This window comes from Perna viridis, chromosome 11 (assembly GCF_037379345.1).
Source record: "Perna viridis isolate PV_CMFRI_1.1 ecotype Kerala chromosome 11, ASM3737934v1, whole genome shotgun sequence".
Taxonomy (NCBI): domain Eukaryota; kingdom Metazoa; phylum Mollusca; class Bivalvia; order Mytilida; family Mytilidae; genus Perna; species Perna viridis.
Window position 1 is genome coordinate 26,827,542 of NC_142455.1, and position 24,403 is coordinate 26,851,944.

The window sequence follows — 24,403 nt, forward strand, 5'->3', positions numbered from 1 at the left end:
CCACAGATCAACTGGGATGTGTGCCCAGGTGGTGGAATGGGGTGCCCCTGGCGTGTTACATGCTGGGTTGTCAAGCTATAATACGGGAAACCTGACTGCAAACCATAGTGGTGCACCGTGTTGGGAAAGATGACACGTTCCTCGCACGTTAAAGAACCCTACTGTGGTATTCTCCCGGAGTAGGAACCATAGGGCTCAGCCACAGGAGGCTAAATTGCCCGACCCTACCCACCTCTCCCTATTTCCAGTGGCAATCAAATTTATCGACCCCATTATCCTTGTGTCCCATCCCTTTTTCATTTCATCATCATTTCATGTTCATCGTTTGAATATAGCTGAAATATTGCTGCTCGGACGTTAAACCCCACCAAACAAACAAACAAAGAAATTTTCATTTTAATCTGTTTAGCCACGTTGGTGTTATTGCCCTTTTTCGACGTTTTTTGACTGATTTATTCAACGGGTCATAGTTATCCTTTCCGTGTTTGTCTACCCCGGACTTGACTTTTTATGAGCAACTCGGCGGGTGTTTCTAGAAAAGCAGAGGACGCTTACCCTACCTGGTCCATGCTCCCAGTTTTTAGTGGAGTCCGAGTTGCTCATTTACTTTTGTTACTTTGTATGTATGATTTTAGTTACTTTATGTTCTTTGTTGTGTATGTCTGTTTTCCATCTGGTCTTTGTCCCTTGATTACATTATTTTGATTACCGCTATAACCTTGGTTCCCTTGATTACTCTTTGCTATTTTTAATGTTATTTCTTTCAAAAATCTCCTCTGACACTACTTGACCGCTTGGAACCAAACTTGGTTGGAATGTTCCTTGGGGTATGATGCACAGAATTGATTTGGGGATTTTTTATCCGTCGAAAAGCATGGCTGCCGTTACTAAAAATAGAACATAGGGGTCAGACAATAGTTTTTCGCATATATCTCCAAAACGGTTAGGTTTAACAAAATTATCTCTATAGCTGAAATGACCCTTATAAAGCCTTCAAAAGTCTTCAAGGATCAAAGTTATCAGGCCACTCCTTGTAAGCGTTATTGCGCTTGAAAAATGAAAAATGACGTTTTTTGTACAATTTTCTGCAAATATCTTGAAAACTATAATAGAAACTTTCTATCGCTGAAATGATCCTTATGATAGTCCTACCAAAGTCTTCTTGAGTCAAAATTGTTGGACAACTTGTTGAATTTATTGCCCTTGAAAGACGAAATTTAATCAGGTGAGCGATTCAGGCTCCTGGGAGCCTCTTGCTTAATTATGCCTTAACAAACGTAAGCAAATTATTGTTGCAGGCTGCCTGACTCATATTTATAACTAGTTTTATTTATATTTAATTCCGTTAATATCTGTTGTTTGTTTCTTCAACAAAAACTTATTATATTTATATGCATACTCTGGTCAAGTGTATATACATACTAACGCAAAAAAGATTCATATTAGACTAATGAAAACCATTTGAATAGAGGAACGCATATGGTGAAATGCGATAAATACACCAGCTAATGATCTGAATACATATTATCAAATACTTTCAGAGATCACCAAAAGGTCTTGATTGAAGTAAGATCTTTTGATAACGTTACACGCATTAAGGAGCTAGGATTTACGTTGTGTTGTTTCGTAAGTCAAGTGACACTTGATAACACCCGAAATATATCTGATGATAGCGAAGTGAGATCATCAAAGGTTGTATGAAGTGAAGCATTAATGCAGATTTAAAAATATGAAAATCAAAACAAATTGGAAATTTTTAATTTACGGAAGCCCGTTACATGTTACAATGGACATTCGAAATAAAGTGAAGTGTACCCGTTAGTACCATGTGAAGCTCTTTTTTTTATCTTGTTATAGCAACTTACTAACTTGTTATATCAACTTAGCTTTCTTGTTATATCAACTTAGCTAACTTATAGTAATATGATGATGTTGTGCTAAAAACTCTAATACTTCAGAATATCTAAATCAAAGGTCAAAATAAAAGCGGCATATCCTTTCTCGGCCCATTTTTAATGCAATTGTTTTGGGGTGTTGCCGTTTAAATCGTTTATATACATGTACTAAGTTGATATAACAAGTTCGTAAGTTGATATAACAAGTTAGCTAAGTTGATATAACAAGTTAGCTAAATTGATATAACAAGTTAGTAAGTTGTTATAACAAGATAAAAAAAAAAGAGCTTCACATGGTACTAATGGGCTTCCGTATTAATTAGCTTTGACCGATGAGTTATTTGATTTTACTTTCGGGACTCTTATTATTTCAGCTTCACTTCATTTCGTATGTACATTGTAACATGTAACTTTTACACATGATAATTTGCAATGTCCACACAGCGGCAGACATTCGTTTCCCATCTTCTAGAGTGATTCTTAAACGTCCGGAGCTTGGATAATTCGTACGTTTTTTTCTGAACGCTATCAAAATTTGATGGGAAAATAGATTTTTGAAAATTAGAAAAAATGGAATTGGTTACATTCTCCGGCGTTCTTTTTATGAAGAACCCACTTTCAAAATTTAGTTTTGACACAATAATTTTAGACTTTTAGTCAAAATTTAATTAATGATTTGCAGATAAACGAATAAGTGTCATTAACATTTCAGGTTTGTGGAAGGATACACTAGGCACGTATGATCCTACATTTTACTTTGCTGGTGTGTTAATACTTTTTGGAGGGGTTTTCATGTTCCTGATACCTATCAGAAGACAGTTCACTTCAGAACCAGGTCCAACTAGGACTATCGAACTGACTGTAGCAATGAACACTGAGAGTAATACAATCTAAAACAGTCCAACATGTCTCAATCGATCGCTAACAAATCCCCTGTTCCATTGCTACAAACCTCAGCCCTTTTTTGATGAATAGTTCTTTGTGGTCTGTAGTTAATTGATAAAGCTTTAGATGTCACAAATATATCCTATTAAAACATACAATTTTCTTTTTTATGGGTAAAATGCTCCTAAAACTGTAGGCTTTATATCTTCGATTAGGGTCGGAACCGCATAGAAATGATTTCGTTTTGTATTTCGAGCCTGTTTAAGGTGTACACTGTTTCGTAGATTATATTTACGATTTATCCATGTGGATACAAGGAGGTCTCTTGGCATAAATTTGAAAAATAAAAGGTCATGAACAAAACTGACTCTAAAAGTAATTTGAAATAACATTTAACTTGTGGTAAGGAAAACCAGTTTAATGCATTTATAAGGTAAGATCTACGAGAATTAAATAGTTGCCATGGCTATTTGTTCAATTAGTATTTATGACTGAAAAAAAAACTGTGAATATTTCGTAGTAAATCATTGCCATGTATTGGTTCAAAGTACAAAGCATTTTTGACGGAAGAATTATACTCTACTCACTGGTTTGAAACTGTGATAATCCATGTCCCAAATAATTGTATTACTTTGTGCTCTATTTTTTGTGTCCGTCTTTGTAGAACTGGCATTTTATGGTATACTGTGGTCCTCCCTTTTGTCCGTCGTTCACATTTTGCACACAACTCAAATTTGATTCCACCAATTTGAACGAAACTTTGATAAATTGTTTCTTACAATTGCGTTTTCAGGATTTTAAAACTACATCTTAGTATACTTCAACCAGTTGTAATGGAAATTTGATTATTTAAGAACGATTGCTTTGATTTTCATGACACTTTGATATATTGTTAATTTTTATTGATGTAAGCTTTTTTTATGAATGCCTGGCAGTTATGGGACTGAATTCATACAAAAATATGGCGATTACCGCTGTTCTGATCATTTAAGAACGACTCCTTTAATTTTCCTTACACTTTGATGTATTGTTCAATTTTTATTGATGTAAGCCCTTTTTTCTTTATGAATGTCTGGCAGTTATGTGGCTTAATGCATACAAAAATAGGGCGATTTCCTCTGTTCTGATCAGAATTAAAAAGTCTGGCCACTGTATTGCTTTCTTTATATTGTTTTAAGCTTCTTTTCGAATTTGACCTCTTTAATTCTTGTGTCGAACATTTTACTTCAATCCGAATCCAAGCTTAAATGTTGTGTCCATATTTGTCCAACTAATCATGGTGTGACCTCAACGGGGCGTAACAAACTGCAATGCGCATAGAATTTCATTTATATACACGTTGATGTTGAAAATCTTAACCTTAAGTGTAACAGGGTAGAACATTTGTGTCATTATTGTGTTTTTTAAAACTATTTATCGTTGTGTTTATGTTGTTCATTAATTATAACAGGTTACTAATTAGCATTATTTGTTGTGAAGACGATCAACATATGTGGGTAATACACTACTTAACTCTACACATTACATCAAGTATTTGGATATTTTTGGAAATTTTGGTATAAACATCGGAAAATATTCAACTTTGGCGATGTAAGGTAGTAAAATATGAGAGATTTATTAAAATTACAGTAGTTGACACTTGTGCTGAGAGGGTTGAAAATCGACTTTTGTTTGTATTAAATATTTAGTAATTTTCAAATATTGTGTTTTATTGGATATGTGAATAGTCTGTTTTAACTCCCTTTTGCAAGTGTGTTTAACATTTAATTGTGAGTCTTGCCAATTTGTCATCATATACATGTACTTATAACATTTATAACATTGTCATCAACTCAAATGGATATACGGAAATTCTATAACAAATCATGTTAAAAAATGTTTGAAATAAGGCTTAGGAACAGTTACTTTTTAACCGAAAATTGCTTTATTTTTAAGTCAGCTTATTATGGATAATACGGGTTCAGAACTCAAAAGAAATTTATTTTTTTTAAATGACTTTAATGAAATAATCTATAGAGATTTTCTCATTTTTAAATAATTTTACAACCAGAAATTTTCTTTTAAATGAGAATTTAACATTTAAATAGTAGTTTATTTTTCTCCATGACAACAGAATGATACTAGTAACAATAAATATGTTTTTGTACTTAAAGGATAAATTGTCACAATGATTGTTTTCTAATTTGTCTATGATTGTTTATAGTACATTCTTGTGTTTGTGCTTTTTATGTATGTATAGTTGATTTATCAGTCCAGATTGAAGTTTTCCAGTTGTTATACAAGAAACCAGGTTTTATTATGTCTACCATTTGAGTTCCACTTGGTTAATTCCCAATTCATTGTAGACAACAGCATATTATAAAAGTACCAAACTATATAAAATTAAAAATTGTGCGGCACATGATAGCTATTGAGCCCTGTAATTTATTTAGTTTTTTATTATCAGTTCTTTTCAGAAATGTTGAATTTTTCGATATAGATTCTATTCTATTTGAGTCGAATAAGGGAGATAACTCGTGTCTGATCAATAACTAGTGAATGTTCTGAGCATGAGGGGAAGCCTTTGAAAGAGTAATCAAGGGAACCAAGGTTATGGCGGTAATCAAAAGAATGTTGAAATACACACATAAATTATTGCAGATTTTGGCTAGTTTGGCTTCATACTATCCTCCTTGGACCAGTACCTTACAAAGAAACCTTAGAGCACTACTTGAGTTAATTTTTCAATTCTTTTAAAACCCACAAGAAAGCACAAATTGAATGGGTTTTTTTATTTGTTTGTTTTCTATTTTGTTTTTGTTTTGTTTTGCTTTCTTTCTTTTATCTTTTTGTTTTGTTTTTATTAATCTTTTTGTTGAAGAACAAGGTACAAAACTAATCAGTTTTTTCGTAATATTTTACTATATCATAAATTGTATTGCATCACATAACAACGAAGAAAAAAATGTTAAAGCCTAGTATATGAAAACCATATATCATGCCGAGATACAGACAGTTGGGTATCCTCAATTTTAATAGGAGTTTACAGCATTTACACTAAAATCAAATGAACACAAAGACTTACTTCACTTTTCATATACAACATTTAAGAATGGATATTCAGATAGACACATTAAAGAGTAATCAATGGAACCAAGGTTATAGCGGTAATCAAAAGAATGTTATTCAGGGACAAAGACCAGACATGGAAAAAACAGACATACACAACAAAGAACATAAAGTAACTAAAATCTTACATACAAAGTAACAAAAGTAAATCAGCAACTCGGACTCCACTAAAAACTGGGAGCATGGACCAGGTGCACTGGTAACTGAAGTCATCCTGTTATTCAGATAAAACCGTCATGAATTTTAAAGTATTCTGAAATTTAATTTTTTACACAGACTTATGTTAGAGTATGTGCAATGTTTCTCGTTTTCAATACAGTTATTTGAAATTCTACTACAAATTTTATAATGATCTAAGTCTTGGTGAATGTTTTTCTTTTCAAAAACGCACTATCATCACAGATAAATAAAATTAAGTACATTCTGCAACTTATTCAAAGAAGAATAAAGGTATTGATTTATAAGAGGAAATATATTTGAAAAACACACATTTATACAAAGACAACGACTAGACATTGAAATGAAAATAATAGAGAACATTAAGTAACATGTATATTGAAATATAAGTAAATGAGTAACCAAGGCATCACTAAAACTGGAACCATGGACCAGTTGTCCTTCTCACAAAAAATCGTAAAATTAGTTGTAAGTTATGATGTCATAGTAAATAAAAGTACTTACGACTAATTTTACTCTGACGATTTTTTGTGAAAAGGGCCACAGATGGTTTTTTTTCTAAAAACACCCACCGAGTTGCTCTACAATAACACTACCGGGGTAGACGAAAACTGTAACACGATGTAAATTGTGAGTATTTGGATATATGGGCAGTTTGTGATTGATTTGTCTTGTACTGGGTTGTCGTGTTAATAGTGGCAGAATTCTTTTAATACCTAATGCTTTTTAATGCAAAACACAAGATCGTTCAAATTAAAAAAGACATCGATCATATAAATAGTGCAACTAAATTCAAATTTACACATAAACCCATATTTTAGTAAACTGTTTTTTGTGCTTATTCCCACAATCAGCTGATATTGGCAAAAAAAGTGTTCTCTATATATATATGATCCGACTTATCTATCATTTAAAAAACGAAAGGCTTTAATTCCTAATTTTGTTAATTAATGTGCTAGAATTGTCTTTCTTTGAACTCAAAATGGTTTATCAATTATGCAGTCCGCAAATATGTACTCCGCTCTTAATAAAATAAATATAAAAGTGTCTTTGGGCAGAACGACAGAAAGCTACATACTGTCACTTGTTTGAGAATAGATTTACCAACTACGAAATCAAATGAATCTATAATGTTAGCTTGAAGGAAAGAGCTCAGAACCTTTCCCGTGTATGTAAAGTAATCTTGTTCGTCATATATTTACCTACAGTGGAAAATATCATAGCATACAGATTTAAATGCTCCATTATTTATTATCTGTTTTTGCGAAAATACATTCTGATCCAGTTGAACTTCAATGCTTTCTTTTGTATCTAAATATTCTTATTATTGGGGCTTTGATGTTGTCTATATATTGGTGTATTGGTGATTTTTAAAGTTTAAAGTTGTCCATATGAAAGTTTTTTGAGGAAAAAAAATTCTAGCATTGAAACTGTTTTCTCATTAGGTCTAAAATGTAAGCCTCAATCTGTAAAATAGTTATTTTTGACCTTTTCAATACAGTACTCCTAATAGGAATCTTTCCTTACTCATTTAAAACTTGTGTAGGGCTGATCTGGAGGATCATTTCATCTATCAATTTTTTTTTACTATCATTACTTATTTAAGGAATGACCCTTGTATTTTTGTTTTCTATTTTTGACCAAATCATCTTAATCTGGCTGCGCACTTTCAATTTTCAAGTATACACCACAGACATTAAGGTGGTTTCAAGTAGATGAAAAATAATTTCTTATAATTTTAGACCATAAAGAGATTGATGGTATCACAGTCCCATAACAAAATGATCACATATTTTATGCAACTATGAAGCATGTTACTTTTGAACTCATATATGCAAAGATATTGGATACAAATTACAAAAACGTTATTGTTCGCCCTTTGAAGGCAATAACGCTAACAAGGAGTCATCCGACAATATCGACCCAATTGAGATTTTGTAGGCCTCATCATCAGTACTACTTCATCCATTGAAATTTTGTCTATTATGGTCATGTTGTAAGCTAAAAAAGCAGGTAAAATATAATCTTTCGTCTTTCAAAGGCAATTAATCTAACAGTGAGTCATACTACAACTATAAACTATGACCTGCAATACTGGAGATATTCTAATGCAATATTATGAAATAGTTTATAAAATCATTCCAAATTAACCCATAGTAATTGAAATCGTTTGCTAAAATTCGCAATGATTTGGGAAACACTATAAAGAAAAGTACAAATTACGCGTTCAGGGAATATTTCTGGCCTTCCCACAGAATGGATCCACTTCGTTCTCTGAAAAAAAAATTACTTGTATAATTACATGTATATATATATATAACTTTACCAATCTTGTATTACTTTACGAGTAATAAACCAGAAACCTATTAAATGTTAAAGATGTGTCTAGCCAATTCTTAGGACCAAATTTAGACTCATCTCAAGAATCTGAGACAACATAACGAAGCTATCTTATGTCCAAAATTAAGATATAGCTGAAGTAAAATATTTATAATAGCATGCAAAAAAATTAGTTAAAAAATTGAAAGAAACAGTGAAGTTCATTTTTAGCGTAAGAAAAGGTAGATCATACTTATATCACTCAGCTTCGTTTCCGGTCATGTTGCAAATTCATATAGTTTTAAATGTATCCTAGAGATGGTGGATCCTCGGGCTAGAACAACGAGTCAACATTAAGCATATTTGGGGTTTTTTCAGCACACAAACAACAGTTTCTTATTGTCAATTACAAGGCCTTGTGTATTGAGTAGAGCTCACAGTTTACAATTGACTTGAATTAATCGTTTCATTGAAGTGCATAATACACTAACAAAGTAATAGTAATAATAAAAGAAAATTTTACATTATATATTATGTAATAAATACAGTAAAACATCATATATCAACATGAAATAAGTTGAAAGGTAATTTATGGAACGGAGTTTCTGCCTCATGTTGTATTATTCTTTATGGAACCCCCTCGGTGGTGATGAGGTAGCGTGCTCGCATTAAGTGCGGGAGGTCGTCGTAGCTATCCCCGAAAGGATCACACCGAAGATTAATGAATTAGTAACTACTGCTTCTCCGCCAGTCATGCGATTATTAGAAGACAGAGTGAGGACTGGTTAGATCGAGTCAGAATGATATGTCCGAGTGGAGTGCCTTCTCCGGACTGTTATTCTGTGAGTTCCGGCTCTTGTCGTCCTAGTACAAATCAGAGCTCGTTCGATATTTTCCATTGAACATTAAACCAGAATCAATCAATCATTCAATATTTATATGTTAATATCATTCATTTACAAATTATTACCTTTCTTTATATACTGATATTTTTCGTTGTATACTGATATTATTTTGTTATATGAAGATATGCAGTGGTTTTCCAGTTTTCTGGTGTTTGCCCAAATATTGCAATTTGTTATACGGACTTTCCTTTTAGTCTATTCCTTTTGACTACTGCCTAGATTTTATCAATTCGGTAATTTTGTTTTACCCTTCATTTTATCTCTTCATTAAACAAAAGACATTACAAATCATCTTCTAAAACTACCGAAGACGATGTCAACAGTTTTTTATCGACAAAATATGTGTCCAGTGTGAAGTGGACGTTTTATTCAACAGATAGTCGACATTCACATTGGAATTAATTGTACTCCGCTACTCGTCGATATATTCTTCCACTCTTATGAGGCTGGCTTTATAGCTGGCCTTACCCAAAAGAAGAAACATCCTTTGGCAAGATCATTAAATCTCTGATGACGTTTTGTCTAAAACATTCCAAGATACCAAGATTTCACACATCGAGATAAAGGATACTACATACACTATGAAGTCAGTCTCATATATTGACTTTCTTTGACTTCTGACATGACATATTAGCAATCTGACAGTGTTGCTTATATTAGAAAAGGACACTTACCCTAAATTTGGACCTAGTCCATGCTCCCAGTTATTTAGATAGTCCAGGATTCTCATTTACTTTTGTTTCTATTTACGTTTTATTTTGCTTACTTCATTCTAATTGTATTGTGTGTCTATTCTGATTTTAGTTGTTAAGTCGTTATGTTCTTTTTTATTATCGTTAAAATACTTATTTCCTTGAATTTCTTTGAAAAATGTCAAAAAATTGCACAAAATCTCCATCATCGTCACCTTTTTTGCTCTCTCCGAGGTGTATCATCTGGGAAAGAAGCGCTTTTCAAGTTGTACCACGTGTGTTGAGTGAAATAATCCAATGTAATGCAGATATGGCTTTCCATAGTAAATGCACATTAGCAATAAAATGTTATTACGCATGTTCCCCCATTAACACAAAAAAAAACAAATAGGATAACAAGTTAGACTAGGGCATTAAACTATCCAACCACTTCAAGTATGTATTATAGTTATTGTGAACTTTCTTAAAATAATTACATTTCCTCTTTGAGTGAAATATATTTAAACCAAAATAAAATATATGAATACATGACTTAACACGTCATGCATGTACAATGATCACCATGCACTAAGTATCAAAAGGTATTTAAATTCAGAAATAATCTGGAAAAATAGACGAAATTATAAGTAAGTGTTGTATATATTTTCTTAAACTATAATAAGCATTTACTTTGAGTGAATTACGTGTAAAGCTAAATAAAATATAAATATATTTCTTCATTTATCGTGTGCTACTGCTATAACGAAACAGCAGAGAATGAACTGCGATTTTTTTAAACGCACTTGTATGGTAAAGGGGACGCACATATTTGTTCGATATTTGTCTAACATTCGCTTTGGTGTCGTTATTTTTTGTTTAAGAACGTTGCAATTCTTTCCGAAAGTTCTGTGTAAGCAGAAATCTCTCGGCGGATGCTAACGACATTGCAGAAACGTAAGAAAACCTTGATTACTTTGCACGTATTGAAAGCTTTATCGCCGTTATGATCTTTAGGTATTTGAAGTCCTTTAACTGAGCGCTTTAATTTGTATACATGTGGCATTCTTTTGCATGTAAGCAAAAAATTGCGTTAAAAAATGTACGGGTTACTTTCTGTATTTTTATTTTGATATCCAAAACGCTTTCAGGTGATGGAAGGCTTTTTTTGTTCCCTGGTTTTACTGTTATTATTTTTTCGTCCCCTTAAAAAAACCTCGATACTACTAATAATATTTATTGATGCTAAGTATTTTTTTGAACAATCGACAGGAATTACAGAACTTATGTTAAAGATCATTTAATTGACAATGGTTATATAGAAGGCCATGTTGCATAAAAAAAAATCTTAAACAGAAAATTTCTTCATACCTAAACTTAAATTCCTTAAAAAACCTTAAAATGAAGGTTTGAGGGAAAAGTCAATGATTTGAGGTAAATCTCAGTCTCAGAAACGTTTTTTTTTATTATTAAACCCAGAACAGTTTCCTCACGGTCAGTTTAAGTGACAATAAATTAATTCAATTATTAACACATTACCTACATAATAATTAATGATTCTACATACAAAAAGAAATACGTGGCAAGGATGAATTCATTGCTACCACAAGTCCTTGATGACATCGTTTAATATATTTCCAAATGAGAAGTCTATTACTTCTATCAGTATTACAAAAAGCAAAAACCCTAAACACTGAGGCTTCCTTCCTTGTCTATACACGTGGTAGACGATTGATTTCGTAGCTTGATATTGCTTCCTATTTCGACGTTTTTGGTGTTGAATACTTTTGTATTCAATGTATTTTTGCGTTTAGATTTTCGATGTATAGTAACGCTGATGGTGTTAGGTTGTTCTTTGAAACGTGTACATAATATCGAAATAAAGTTGCAATACAAATTGAGTGTTATATGTTTATTCATAAGGAAGTAAAGTCATGATTTTATTATTATTATTATTATTATTTATTATTATTATTTTCTGTTATTTCTGCACCTTTCATAACATCGCACTACTTGTTCTTGAACATTTTATTTCCAAAGTAATATAATTTGATTAGATTCGTTAAGGAGTAATCAAGGGAACCAAGGTTATAGCAGTAATCAAAGAGTAATCAAGGGAACCAAGGTTATAGCGGTAATCAAGAAGTAATCAAGGGAACCAAGGTTATAGCGGTAATCAAAGAGTAATCAAGGGAACCGAGGTTATAGCGGTAATCAAAAGAATGTAATCCAGGGACAGACCAGACATGGGAAACAGAAATACACAACAAAGAACATAAAGTAACTAAAATCATACATACAAAGTAACAAAAGTAAATGAGCCACTTGACTTGGACTCTACTAAAAACTGGGAGCATGGACCAGATGCACCGTTACTCATTTGCTATGTTACGTTAGCTATATATATATATATAATAGTCGCTCCTTATAATTTAATTCAAGTATCAAAATTTCAGGGGTAAAAAATGTTGATGATGAACAGAAGTTGGTCTATAAGGTGATTGGCACATATTTCTATCTAATCAGAAAGCGTATTACTTCTGAAATAAATTTGTATTAATATCAAAACTCATATAATAAACGTTAAACATCGTAATTTTTTACCATTGTCGCTTTTCAGTAAAATGGAAACTTTAAATTAACCAAATAAATTTTAGAAAGCGAAAAAGGTGGGGTTTTTTCAATACAGAAACAGTTATGAAAAAACTTACATACAAATATGAACTAATTAAACTACTTGTATCACGTCGAGACGTATGCACTGTATAAATGAAATAAAGTCACAACTACAAGTAAACCTAGACAGGTGGAATTTGTTACTGTCGAATTAAACGTTTATTTTTAGCTCCTAAACCGTATTTTATAAACTCGTGGGTCATGAAAAGTATTACATTTGGAATCACCTTGAGAAGTATGCAACGACAAAACTATATTTTACATATTGTGAACGACAACGATATTTAGATAAATGCTAGTTAGCTTCACACTTTGCTGTTTTTTTTTTCTCCTTTCAATTGAAAATATTCAGACATTGTAGTTCTTTGCTGTTTTGTTTTAAAAATATTTATTGTGATTATTACGCTTTTATGTAATCGTATAAAAATATGTTTTACATAGCACTTCCCTTGTGCTAAATTAATCAAGGCAACTAAGTGAAAAAGTGCGAACCAGTAACGAAAGGAAAACAATGACACGTTAAACAAACCAGTTTTATCGGGCAGATCGATACCCGTAACGATCCACCAGTTTATGATGACGACCATCAAACTTCTGCGGTAATGACTTCAATCTTGAGGCACCATAACCCTGTTCCACGAGCCTAATTGTAACAAGTCTATCGCGATACAAAAAGCCTGCGTAGTTACGGCAAGCTCTGGCATAACTTGTGATATGAAAACTCCAAACGCAGGTGCTTAAGGGATGTTGCAACAAATAAAAGGAAAGTTGACATTGGAATGTCGAACCTTTGTTTAAAAACTCGTCCACCATAATAGACAAATATGTTGTCGATAAAAAAAATCCGGAATTTAAAAACATCTTAATCGGTATATTTGAAAGATGAATTATTTTTTATAAAGAATGAGAAATCTCAACCGAAAAGTACATATTTGTATCTTGATGTATAAGAGTCTAAAATCGAGGATTTTAATGCTATTGTATTCTGATAACAATCTTGAATTGGGGATTTTTAGAATATCTTTCGAATTTTTCAGGATCCAAATTGAATTAATACCACTACGGTAATAACAAGTGTCGTGATAAGACTCGAGACCCTCGTTGACAGCTGTGAGTATAGAAGCTAAAAGTTTTGAAAGTGGTTCGGTGGTACACTTTGCAGTCCTAGCTATGTAGCGTTGTTTATATGGATTCTTGTGGAATTTAGGAATCAAGTACATAGACGATAGGTCACAGTCATCATCTTTACTAGCGAGATTAAAAGAAAATAGCAAAGATTTAATGTTTTATGTATAATAAAATGACTAAGAATCATGCAAATTGTGATTCATGGGTGAAAAGCCTACATACTTTTATTTTTGATATTTTGTTTGAAATGCCATAGTAAACAGAAATTAATATTCGGTTTTTCATACACCCCGTGCTCTTAGGAGATAAAAATGATATAGAAGGCACACTAGATTTCAAAATTAAAGGAGATAACTCTGTAAATGACGCTCAAATACAATTTAAGCTATTAGATTTTCAGTGTTGATTATCTCCTAAGAACAGGCAGATTCGAATAAATAATTGCACATTTTATAATATAGACCCATAAATCAACTTAATATCAAAAATATAAATATGTAGCCTTTTTTTTATGTATATCACATTTTACAGTTTTTGCATGATTCTTACAAAGACTACTACTTAATAACTCAAAAGATTAACATCATAATATACGAGCCTCGACAAGTTAAATGTATCGTAGTGAATCATGCATGCACATTATTTCACAAATATAAGTTGTGTGTTTACAAACGTAGCTAGCAGGTAAACAACAGTTTAATATATTTACTTCGTTTTCACTTTCACATATATACACTATGTTGTAAGAAAACTTTCCTTTATGATATTAATTAACTCAAAATTAGGTTGGTTGGTTGGTTGTTGGGGTTTAACGCCCGAGCAGCAATATTTCAGCTATATTCAGGCGATGATAAGTAGAAAACTTCTCAACAATTCAGATAAGTACATAAATAAAAAAAAGTTTAAACTTGACAAGGAAGAAAGATACGTGGTTCAATTTGTCAGACATTATGCCAAAACCCCTAGAATTTAGCTGTTTTGTTTACTGAAGAATCAAAACTAGCAATCTTGGGAAATCGTCAGAAAAAAAGTTTTTATACCTCTAAAAACTATCTGGGTAACGTCTAGCAACCATCGGGACGCTGGATTCACATCGGAAAATAATCCCCGATACCTAAAATTTTGACTCTATTTCTCGTAAATAATGTGCTCACGGAACATATAAATGTTCTATAAGTCTATTTCAATAAAAATCAACAACAGTTTAATGTAAAAATAGCAAGAAAAACTCGTTACAACTTCGGTATACTAATACTCTAAGATTCTTTGCGACATTCCCAAAACAAGGTCATGTCAGGTCATAAAAGTACAAAATTTGCCTATGTTGGTGTGTGCTCATGCGTATAGAACTACACACCGGGAGTAATATGCTTTCTTCAGCAGCATACGAAAAAAATGATGTACGACAAAATGTCTCATTTCGAAGAATAAGAAGTGGTTGAACACCTATTTAATAATAAGACAGTTTAAGTGAGGATCACGGAGACGTGCCGAAACAAAAAGAACGACTGCCATGCTATAAATTCCCGAAAACCGGCGAACAATCGCTGGCCCCCATAACAGTAAAATTTTAGGTGAAAGGCAAATACATGTTAATCGAGCAACCTTTACACTACCTATCCCTGACGATCAACTATTGATAGTAACCGATGGTTTAGCGAAACAACATGAATTAAGCGCAATTCTGTACATAACACGAGACAACAAAATACACGTTTCTGGATTCTTCAGGGCAAAACTTCGTAAACGGCAATTTACTTGGCTACCGTGTGATATCGAGGATCTCAATTTCAAATGCTGTGAAACATTTCAGCCCGTGTATTAATCAGCCTATGACAAATACATGTGTTTTAACAGACAACAAACCTTGTGTTCAAGCTTATGAAAAATCATGTGGGAGCGAATTTTCTGCGAACCCCGAGTTTCAACACACAGCCACATCGACCTAAACTGGCGTTAACTGATCATATTTAAAATTAATGTTATAAAAATGTGCTTTTTTTATTTTCGCTAGAAACTTAGAATTTATTTGTTGGAGTTGCTTTTGTGGCTTTGTGTATTACACCTTCGAATAAGTAAAAGAATAATCAAGGGAACCAACGTTTGGCGATAATCAAAAGAATGTAATCCAGGGACAAAGAATTTTCAATGTCTGGTCTGCATTGTCCCTGGACTACATTCTTTTGATTTCCGCTAGAATCATGGTTCTTATAATTATTCTTTCTATGATACTGTATCACTTTCATATGTAAACATCAAATATTATATTTCTTAGAAGACTTATATTCACACAAACAGTATTTAGAACAAAATGACTAGTACCCATATTCGTCAGTGACAATCTGATGAGCATAGTTGGTAGTTAATGAATAGTTTACATATTTCAATACGATAAGGATAGATTATTTTGTCACACCAAGTATCGACTTGTGTGAGCACAAAAAATATGATGCATATTTTACCATGCATTTCATACGACTGAAAATATATAGAAACAAGTGATTTAACAGATATGACAACTACATTGATGCACATATAAAAACATGAAAAACACGTTGAAATTTTCCCATTGTACACCATTTATTGTAAATTTCAGAAATGGTCCCGAAGCGTTGGAACTTAGTTATAGCGTTTTCGTCTTTCATATTAATGACAATTACATTCGGAATAACAGGAAGTACTGGAATTTACAACATTAAATTCATGGAACATTTTGGTGTCGGCACTGTTGATGTTTCTCTGATAGGGTCCATCAACATGGCAATGTACATGGGGTCAGGTAAGTACCATTCTGAACATGGCAATGTGCATTGGGGCAGGTAAATACCATTCTGAACATTACAATGTACACAGGAGTAGGTAAGTATCATTCTGAACATGACAATGTACGCAGGAGTAGGTAAGTACATTCTGAACATGATAATGTACAATGGTGGGAGGGGGGGCAGATTATTACCATTCTGAACATGGTAAGATTCTCGGGGCAAGAAAGTACCATTTTGAACATAGTAATGTACATTGGGCAGATAAGTACAATTCTGAACATAATAATGTATACATCGTGGCAGAATAGCACAATTTTGAACATGGCAATGTGCATGGGGCAGGTAAGTACCATTCTGAACATGGTAATTAATGTTTGGACTGGTAAGTATCATTCAGAACTCGGTTATGTACAAGTGGTCAGGGTAGCTTCATTCTTGACATGGTAATGTACATTGATGAAGGAATGTATGGATATGTACATGGGGCAGGAAAGTACCATTCTGAATATGGATATGTACTTCGGGACAGGAAGGTACCTTTCTGAACATGGATATGTATATGGGGGTAGAAAGGTACCATTCTGAATATGATTATGTACATTAGACAGGTAAGTGCCAATCTTTCAAATAATTAAAAGCAATACACTGACCTTGAATATCAGGAGCAAAAGTCTTCTCGAAAAAGTTGACAGAAACGACTAGCAAAATAAAGTCATTGGAAACTACACAAACGAAAAAATTGTGAAGCAACCATTGCTAATTATTTCATATAATTTAGGTAGGCTTAATGGTAGATTTGAAAAAAGTATATTTTCCACCAGTATCTTACACTAATTCCAGATGATATAGTAGGGTAAATATTCTCTGCTTTTTTAGGAATATCAGGCGTGCCATTCCGTAGTTCTATATTAAGTGAACAGATTTATTCTATAGGTCCAGTAGTTAGCCTTCTTCTACAGAGGTTGAGCTTTAGGCAGGTATCCGTAATAGGTAGTCTACTAAGTACCGGAAGTCTGCTTTGTATCCCATTTCTGAAGGACATCGTATATTTATACATCGTTTATGGCTTTATGCAAGGTACGTAGTTAATCAATCTGTTATTTCTAGTAAAATATCGGAAAAAAAGGTGTTTATCAAAGAAGGAAAACGCGTGGACAAGAAACATGTTCGAGAACACATGAACCGACAATAAGAAAAACAAAGACAAGTATATAAAATACACACGAGCAGCACGAGCTCACAGGAGGCTAAACTGCCCGATCCCACCAACCTCTCCCTATTTCCAGTGGCAATCGAAACCCTTCGACCCTATCATCCTTGTGTCTTATCCCATTTTTCATTTCATCATCATTTCATGTTCATTTTATCATGCATTTCATTTTCATCGCCTAGATATAGATGAAATATTGCTGCACGGGCGTTAAACACCCGACATTAATCAATCAATCCCGATGGAGGTCGTGTTAGATAAAAATACGACAAATCTAGTCATTTAGGAAACAGACATGCCATAACTTATATGTGTTTATATCAGTTACATAATGAAATAATAATCAAATAAAATTTGTGTTAAAAATATACTCATCATATCTCTGGTCTTGTACACTAGGAGATTTTGGGATGAATCCCACTGGTCTACGTTCGAAATGATGAATATGTGAATGTGAACTCGCTGTCCTCTGGCTATCTTCACTCAGTTCATCTGCTTTATGTGAGAAAAGTGCGTTCTGATTCACATTGTTTGTTGCAATTTTGGTAGATGTCGGAATTACTGCAGAAACTGAAACGTGCATCTTCACTTTTCCTAGTTCATTTGCATGTATTACATTTGTAGTAAGTTGTTGAGTTTGATGTTATATAAAATAGACTAATTGAATGCAAAGTATTACAATCTACTTGGCATCATACCAATGACATCCATTCAAATTATATACTGAATATTGCATGCCAAAATCCGTACCAAATGTATCAACACGAGAGTCCTATATCAACACAAGGGCCACTGGCCAGAGAGGTGATATAGGTCGAGGGTTGATACGGCATAGGTAACAGATTTTGACATGTCCTGTTCTTTACATCATATATTTTATCTAATAAAAAAATTAAGTGAGTTCTTTGTAGGGGTACAATATAGGGTATGCAAAAAAATTTAAGGGGTGTAATATAGGGTATGCGATATAGGGTAAACGATATCGGGTTTAAACAATCTTTTACAATGCAAGTACGCAAAGGGTATATTTTAAATTTAGTTGTAACATGAATCTTCTTTTTTCCTTTGATCTTTTTATGGAATAACATAGAGACGACAAGCATGTAACAAAATGTATGCTCTAAATTGAAGCAACTAAATAATATTGCATGAAAGGTCACATGGGCCTATATAATGCAATGAGGAAACAGCCATGAAATAACCAAAACACTAAAACCAATATTGCATGGGTAAGCTCCGCCTCTTTGGGAAAAGATTACGCCTACAAAAAAGCACACATACAAATGTCAATTTTATTAGGTTTCAACTGGTTATGGAGTTTTGAGACTTGTTATATGCCTACATATTGTAGAAAATTGTAAATATGGAAAAATAAATAGATTTTTTTTACATTTGGGCCAAAAAAGGGGGTCCATGCCCCGAATAGTTGTGTTTAAAAGCCTTCAAAAAGACAATTAGCGTAAATCTGTCTAATTCAATTAAAAAATACACACCTGAGAGAGAACCAAATCATCGCTTTCTACATTTTTAATGTCAAGCCAATCTGGTAGAGAGAATGCGTCTGCCATACTGCCTACTGTGCGGGTTATTAGATTTTCCCGCCAAACGTTATTTTTTTCTGCACGGACTGTCATGGGCGTGTCATTCATGTTACAAATCATTTATAGCAACGCCTTCCTCGTTAGCCAAATAAACTTCTCACGCTGCGCGTTCGAAAGTCTATTTGTCTAACTCGGAATACTATGCTATAAATATAACATATATGATATAAGTTGATAGTAATCAATCAGATCGAAACTCACTCCTGAATTCACATCAAAACAGTGCTGTATTGTAAAATTATAGCTTTTTGACAACAGGGCAGTGCCGCCTGGTACAATAGTTGCAACTAGCGCCGTACCAATAATTATCGCTAGTACTGGATGCTGTACCTAAAGTTCTTGACAAAAACTTTCAAAATAGGGTATTTTACGGCTGCCCTAGGACATCCTGTCAATGCGTCATGTTGCTGCACCAATCCATATTCGGATGTTACGCCTGTGAGCAATCCACATTTAATGTAACGTTTTGATAAGATGTTGGGTGTACGTTAGTTTCTTATCTATTTCTTGCAAACGATGGCGTAAACTCTGTTATTTATTTTTTTTTTAATTTACAGGTTTTGGTATGGCTATGGCATTCATCCCCAGTAACATAGTTGTTGGTCTTTGTTTCGACGAACATAGAAGTCTTGCAACGGGTATAGTAATGGGAGGTGTTGGACTAGGAGGAGTTGTCTTTCCCTTGCTCATACACGCTCAAATACACTACTACGGATGGCAGGGGTCATTTTTCATTTTAGCAGGCGTTATGGTACAATGCGTCATTTTTTCTGCCTTATTGTTTCCTTTGAATAAAATAGAAGGCCAACAAAATTCAGAAATGACTGAGATGACAGGATTAGATTATTTACAGAAACTTTCAGAGGCTCCTCGAAGATCTACATTAATATCTGGAAGTGACGTAATTATATCAAAGTTGATCTGCAAGAAAATGATTTCAAATTACGAAAAAAACAGTGACATTTCAATTAAATGTGACACTGAAATGGAAGTCACTATCGGAGAAAAAAATATTAAAGTTTCTTCAATTAAGTGCAGTATTTCAAATGAAATCATTGGAAATATTTACATAAATAGGGATGAAAAAACAGATGATGACGTCACTGACAACGAAAACCAAACCTCCGATGTCTGTGACGAAACTGAAATAACCACCTTAGATGAACACACCGAAACTAAATGTACAACCATTGAACATGAGAAAGGAACGAACTTCGTATCAGTTACTAAAAGAACATCAAAAAAGTTGGATATCGAATTTAAAACGAAAACAAAGGATAAAAAGTCGTCAATGAAAGATGTAATCCGTAAACATTTTTCATTCTTATGCAATTTTTCCTTTATCGTTTTTAATGTCAATAATATCTTGTGGAATATGAGTGTGGCTATATGTTGGATTATTTCTCCTGAGTATGTGGTATATATCGGCCTAACTGATGCCGACGCTGCTTTAATTCTTACCTTTGGAGGTGTGGGTATAATCGCTGGTTGTGTAGTAGGAGGAGCTCTCGGAAACATTAGATGTTTAAGTAGATTGTATGTGTATATATTATGGCATTTTGTAATGGGAGTGTCTATCAGTGGCATGACAATGAAGATTTTTTTCAACGTTACGACAATGTCCTGTATAATGTTTGTAAATGGGGTTGCTTTTGGAGGAATATTGGCTTTACTTATCACATTGACGGTCGATATTCTTGGTCATAAATATTTAACGGAAGCTTACGGTTATCTCATGCTCAGTAATGGAGTTGGAGCCTTGATTGGACCACCATTAGGCGGTATGTATAAATTACCAACGAACCGAGAGGATTCCATGAGGTGATAATTATCCTTTTGTTGGAATTATTTATTTTAATTATATAAAAAGGTATGAAGTATGAGATCCCAACCCCCTTGACTTTTTACAAATTTCTGGGTTCTCCCCTGATAACATTAAATATATTTTAAACATGGCGAGGTTTTTGTATGGGTGAGGACCATAAGTAGGTACAAATGTACTCATCCACCTACAGCACGAGGTACTTTGGTTGAGTGCAAAGCTTTAGTCGGATGACAGAAATAACACATTCAAAACAAATACTATCTTTAAAAAAAAGGGTAGCCGACGCAGTAAAGTTTTTTTTTTCACTTATAAGTTTCTACATTTTATTCAGGAAATAACACATGGCACGCAATTTCAATTTTCAATACAGTTTTTTTTCGAACGCCGCTAAGTTGTCAGTATTTGGCCAATCGGGAAACAGAATTGCGATCAGGTGACTTGCGTTTCCATGGAAGAGCGTCTTTAAGGGTAAAGGGTAAAAAGCGAAACTATACCGACTGCGTAGGAAAAATTGTTAGGGTAAAACAAAAACGATGGTCAATGTAGAGAATGCCATGAACCTGATATTTATATAGATTATATTATAAGATAATGAGTATATTTATATAACTTTAGTTGTGATAAAGAAATATAGTGATTGCGACTTATAGTGCCCCATACATTAGAAGTAAAGTGTAGATATTGAGATGTCCATAGGAAAAGCCCCTAAGCAGCCTTGGACAGCATCAAAAATACATCGTCCATCCTTCAATACGGTATACGACTCTTTAGTGAAATATCCATAAGAAAATCACCCCGGACATATAAAAAAGTTTGCGTAATTGATACAAAAATGTGCACTTATGAAAATGACTAATAATCTTAAGGGATGTTTTGTAATGAAGGTTATCAATTGTCCATCTGATCGTCCATCATGCAATATATCATTCACTTCTCTTCAATCACTTCATGGACATTTGTTAATTTTTTAGAGAAGGGTAGTTCAACAATTCCATTCCAAATACGCGCTTCCTTTTAACGAAATGATTGGGTACCTATTTGTGTCCGAATATTGTCATCAGCAACTGAATGAATGAGAGTGTTATATTACTTTTTTGTTTCGATTTTCTATCTAAACAAAAACTATTACCACAAAAACATTTCAATTTTTTATTTATTGATTCACACATAGTTAGGTACCAGTCAACATAAAATTCAGACACTGCCAAATAGTAAAGTGATTCATGGTGAAGAAAAACCCACCAAACAAACGGCGCTGTTTATCTCTACATGTGCTACACTCGCATAACGATAATCATTTCTGCGTTCAGATCTACACTTTTTACAAAATCATACATTCATTTCCCACTAAAACCAAACAAATCAAACCAAATCAAGAACCGTAACTTTTACAAGCTGCCAATTTCATGTACAATCTAAACAATTTTATCTCACAAGTGCAACAACCAAATGAAAAAAAAAGACTAATGTGATCAATTACTGTTTCTGGACAAGAAATAAAAAAGAATTAGGTGTTTTTTTAAGATGCATGAATCACCTACTGTCTGATTTTCAGAAAAAAACTACTTCTTAAGTTCTCTTCGAGGACTCGATATACAGTGAAACCTGTATAAACCGAACTCTAAACAATTCCAAAATCTGTCTTAAGTAGACACTTAATAATCCCAAAATCTGTCTAAACTAGGCACTTAATTATCTCAAAACCTGTCTAAACTAGACTCTAAATAATTCTAAAACTTGTCTACACCAGACCCTTTTAATACCTTTTAATAGTCTTTTTATATGTATCAGTATGTATTTGTAACGTTGTAAACCGATATAATTAGTCTAAAAAGGTTTTGGTTCAGACAAGATTCACTGTTTTTGCAAGCCTGTGTTATTATAAGGTATGATGCAACATTCAATAACACAACTATCACTGCTATACATGTATACTTACATTCAATAACACAACTATCACTGCTATACATGTATACTTACATTTTATGATCGTTTTCATTACATAAAAAACTGCAATACGGACACTTTATGATTATGGTACATATTTTTTATTTTGATTTCTGCTTTCTAATATTACTTACTCCATAAGGTTTGTACAAAAACCTTACTTCTGCTCTGAACAAATAATACTGAACTCATATTTTTCATTTAGGGGCACTGAAAGACGCTTTTGGAGATTACAAACCAACATTTTATTTTTCATCTGGAGTACTTCTGCTGGGAGGTCTACTTGTGTTTCTCATCAAGGTAGAAAGATTTGTTCGGATCAATCGAAAAAACAGTATTCCAGAAACCTGTATAGAAATGAAACAGAAGTAACGGACTACAAACGCAAATTGAAAAAGGATTGCTTCGAGGATAAATAAGGGACAGTATCGTGCACATATACAAATACAACAATGCTTTGTTCAATACCTTGCATTTGTATTGTGCAAAGCTTAGCTGCAGGATAATTCTTAAGAGCGGAAATGATAAGTGATACTGAAAATTACGAATTAATATTGTAAATAATGGTAAAATATTAACTAAATAAGTCCGTTGTAAAGCAGTCTTAATGCTTACCTGGGAACAAGAATATTGATGATTTTTTTTTGTGAACTTGGTTTGTTGTAAATGCGTATTAACATGTGTTCAATTCTCGATATCTTATAGGGTGATTTAATGTTGTTCATTGTTATATTTGCATATTGAATAAGTTGCTGACAAGAGTCCATACATTGCATGTAATCTTAAGTGAATATGGTCTGTTTAAAGACTTCCCCTCCAACCCTTTGACCTTAAGGACCCTCTTCCATGGAAACGCAAGTCACCCGATCGCAGTTCTTTTCCCGATTGGCCAAATACTGATAACTTAGTGGCGTTCGGAAAATCTGTATCGAAAATTTTATTTTTTTCGTGAAATATTTTCTCTTTTTTCTGTTTAGTAATTATCGTACCGATATCATAACTTGCCAGTTTATTGTCAGTAATACAAAACAGGGAGAAATAAACTATTAAGAAGATAATACTTAATATTTTCTCATATTGGTGTATAGTACAACTGATTTTACTTTATTATTATATACATTTGTAGTTTTATTTTGGAATTCCTGTTGTACTCAGGATTGTTGACGACTGTTTTTGTTGGTTTGACTTTGCAGCAATAATCATTCTTCGTGTAAAAAAGCCCCCGTCTAGTCGTAAAATACTTTTCGCTTTAACATAATACACCTACTCCAGCAATGCTAGAGGTTGTCTGGCA

At 33.2% G+C, this 24,403-nt stretch overlaps 2 protein-coding genes across 7 annotated transcripts in view; both read left to right on the forward strand.

Annotated features, from left to right (window-relative positions):
• LOC148603543 (monocarboxylate transporter 14-like) overlaps positions 1-5,658 on the forward strand; it is a 36,136-nt gene extending 30,478 nt beyond the window's left edge. For all 5 annotated transcript variants that reach the window (XM_088552605.1, XM_088552607.1, XM_088552609.1 and 2 more), the window contains exon 4: positions 2,608-5,658. In XM_088552605.1, the coding sequence (XP_088408731.1) occupies positions 2,608-2,789 (182 nt within the window). In that variant the 3' untranslated portion in view covers positions 2,790-5,658. The remainder of the gene's footprint in view (positions 1-2,607) is intronic.
• Positions 5,659-10,525: 4,867 nt separating this feature from the next.
• On the forward strand, positions 10,526-23,889 carry LOC148603545 (monocarboxylate transporter 12-B-like). 2 transcript variants are annotated; one of them, XM_088552149.1, is made up of 5 exons: positions 10,526-10,607; positions 16,358-16,540; positions 17,460-17,603; positions 19,895-21,118; positions 23,315-23,889. In XM_088552149.1, exons 2-5 carry the CDS (start codon positions 16,360-16,362, stop codon positions 23,479-23,481), a joined length of 1,716 nt encoding a protein of 571 aa, XP_088408275.1. In that variant the 5' UTR covers positions 10,526-10,607; positions 16,358-16,359; the 3' UTR covers positions 23,482-23,889. The 2 variants fall into 2 exon arrangements, with proteins under 2 accessions (XP_088408275.1, XP_088408276.1); XM_088552150.1 differs by lacking the exon at positions 10,526-10,607 and adding an exon at positions 14,383-14,445.
• The last annotated feature ends 514 nt before the right edge of the window (positions 23,890-24,403 follow it).

Excerpts from the sequence above, each read along its gene's own strand:
- LOC148603545 (XM_088552149.1), top strand. The coding sequence starts at position 16,360 with ATGGTCCCGAAGCGTTGGAACTTAGTTATAGCGTTTTCGTCTTTCATA. Across the intron at positions 17,604-19,894 it reads CGTTTATGGCTTTATGCAAG|GTTTTGGTATGGCTATGGCA; the intron begins GTACGTAGTTAA and ends TTTAATTTACAG. Across the intron at positions 21,119-23,314 it reads GATTGGACCACCATTAGGCG|GGGCACTGAAAGACGCTTTT; the intron begins GTATGTATAAAT and ends TTTTTCATTTAG.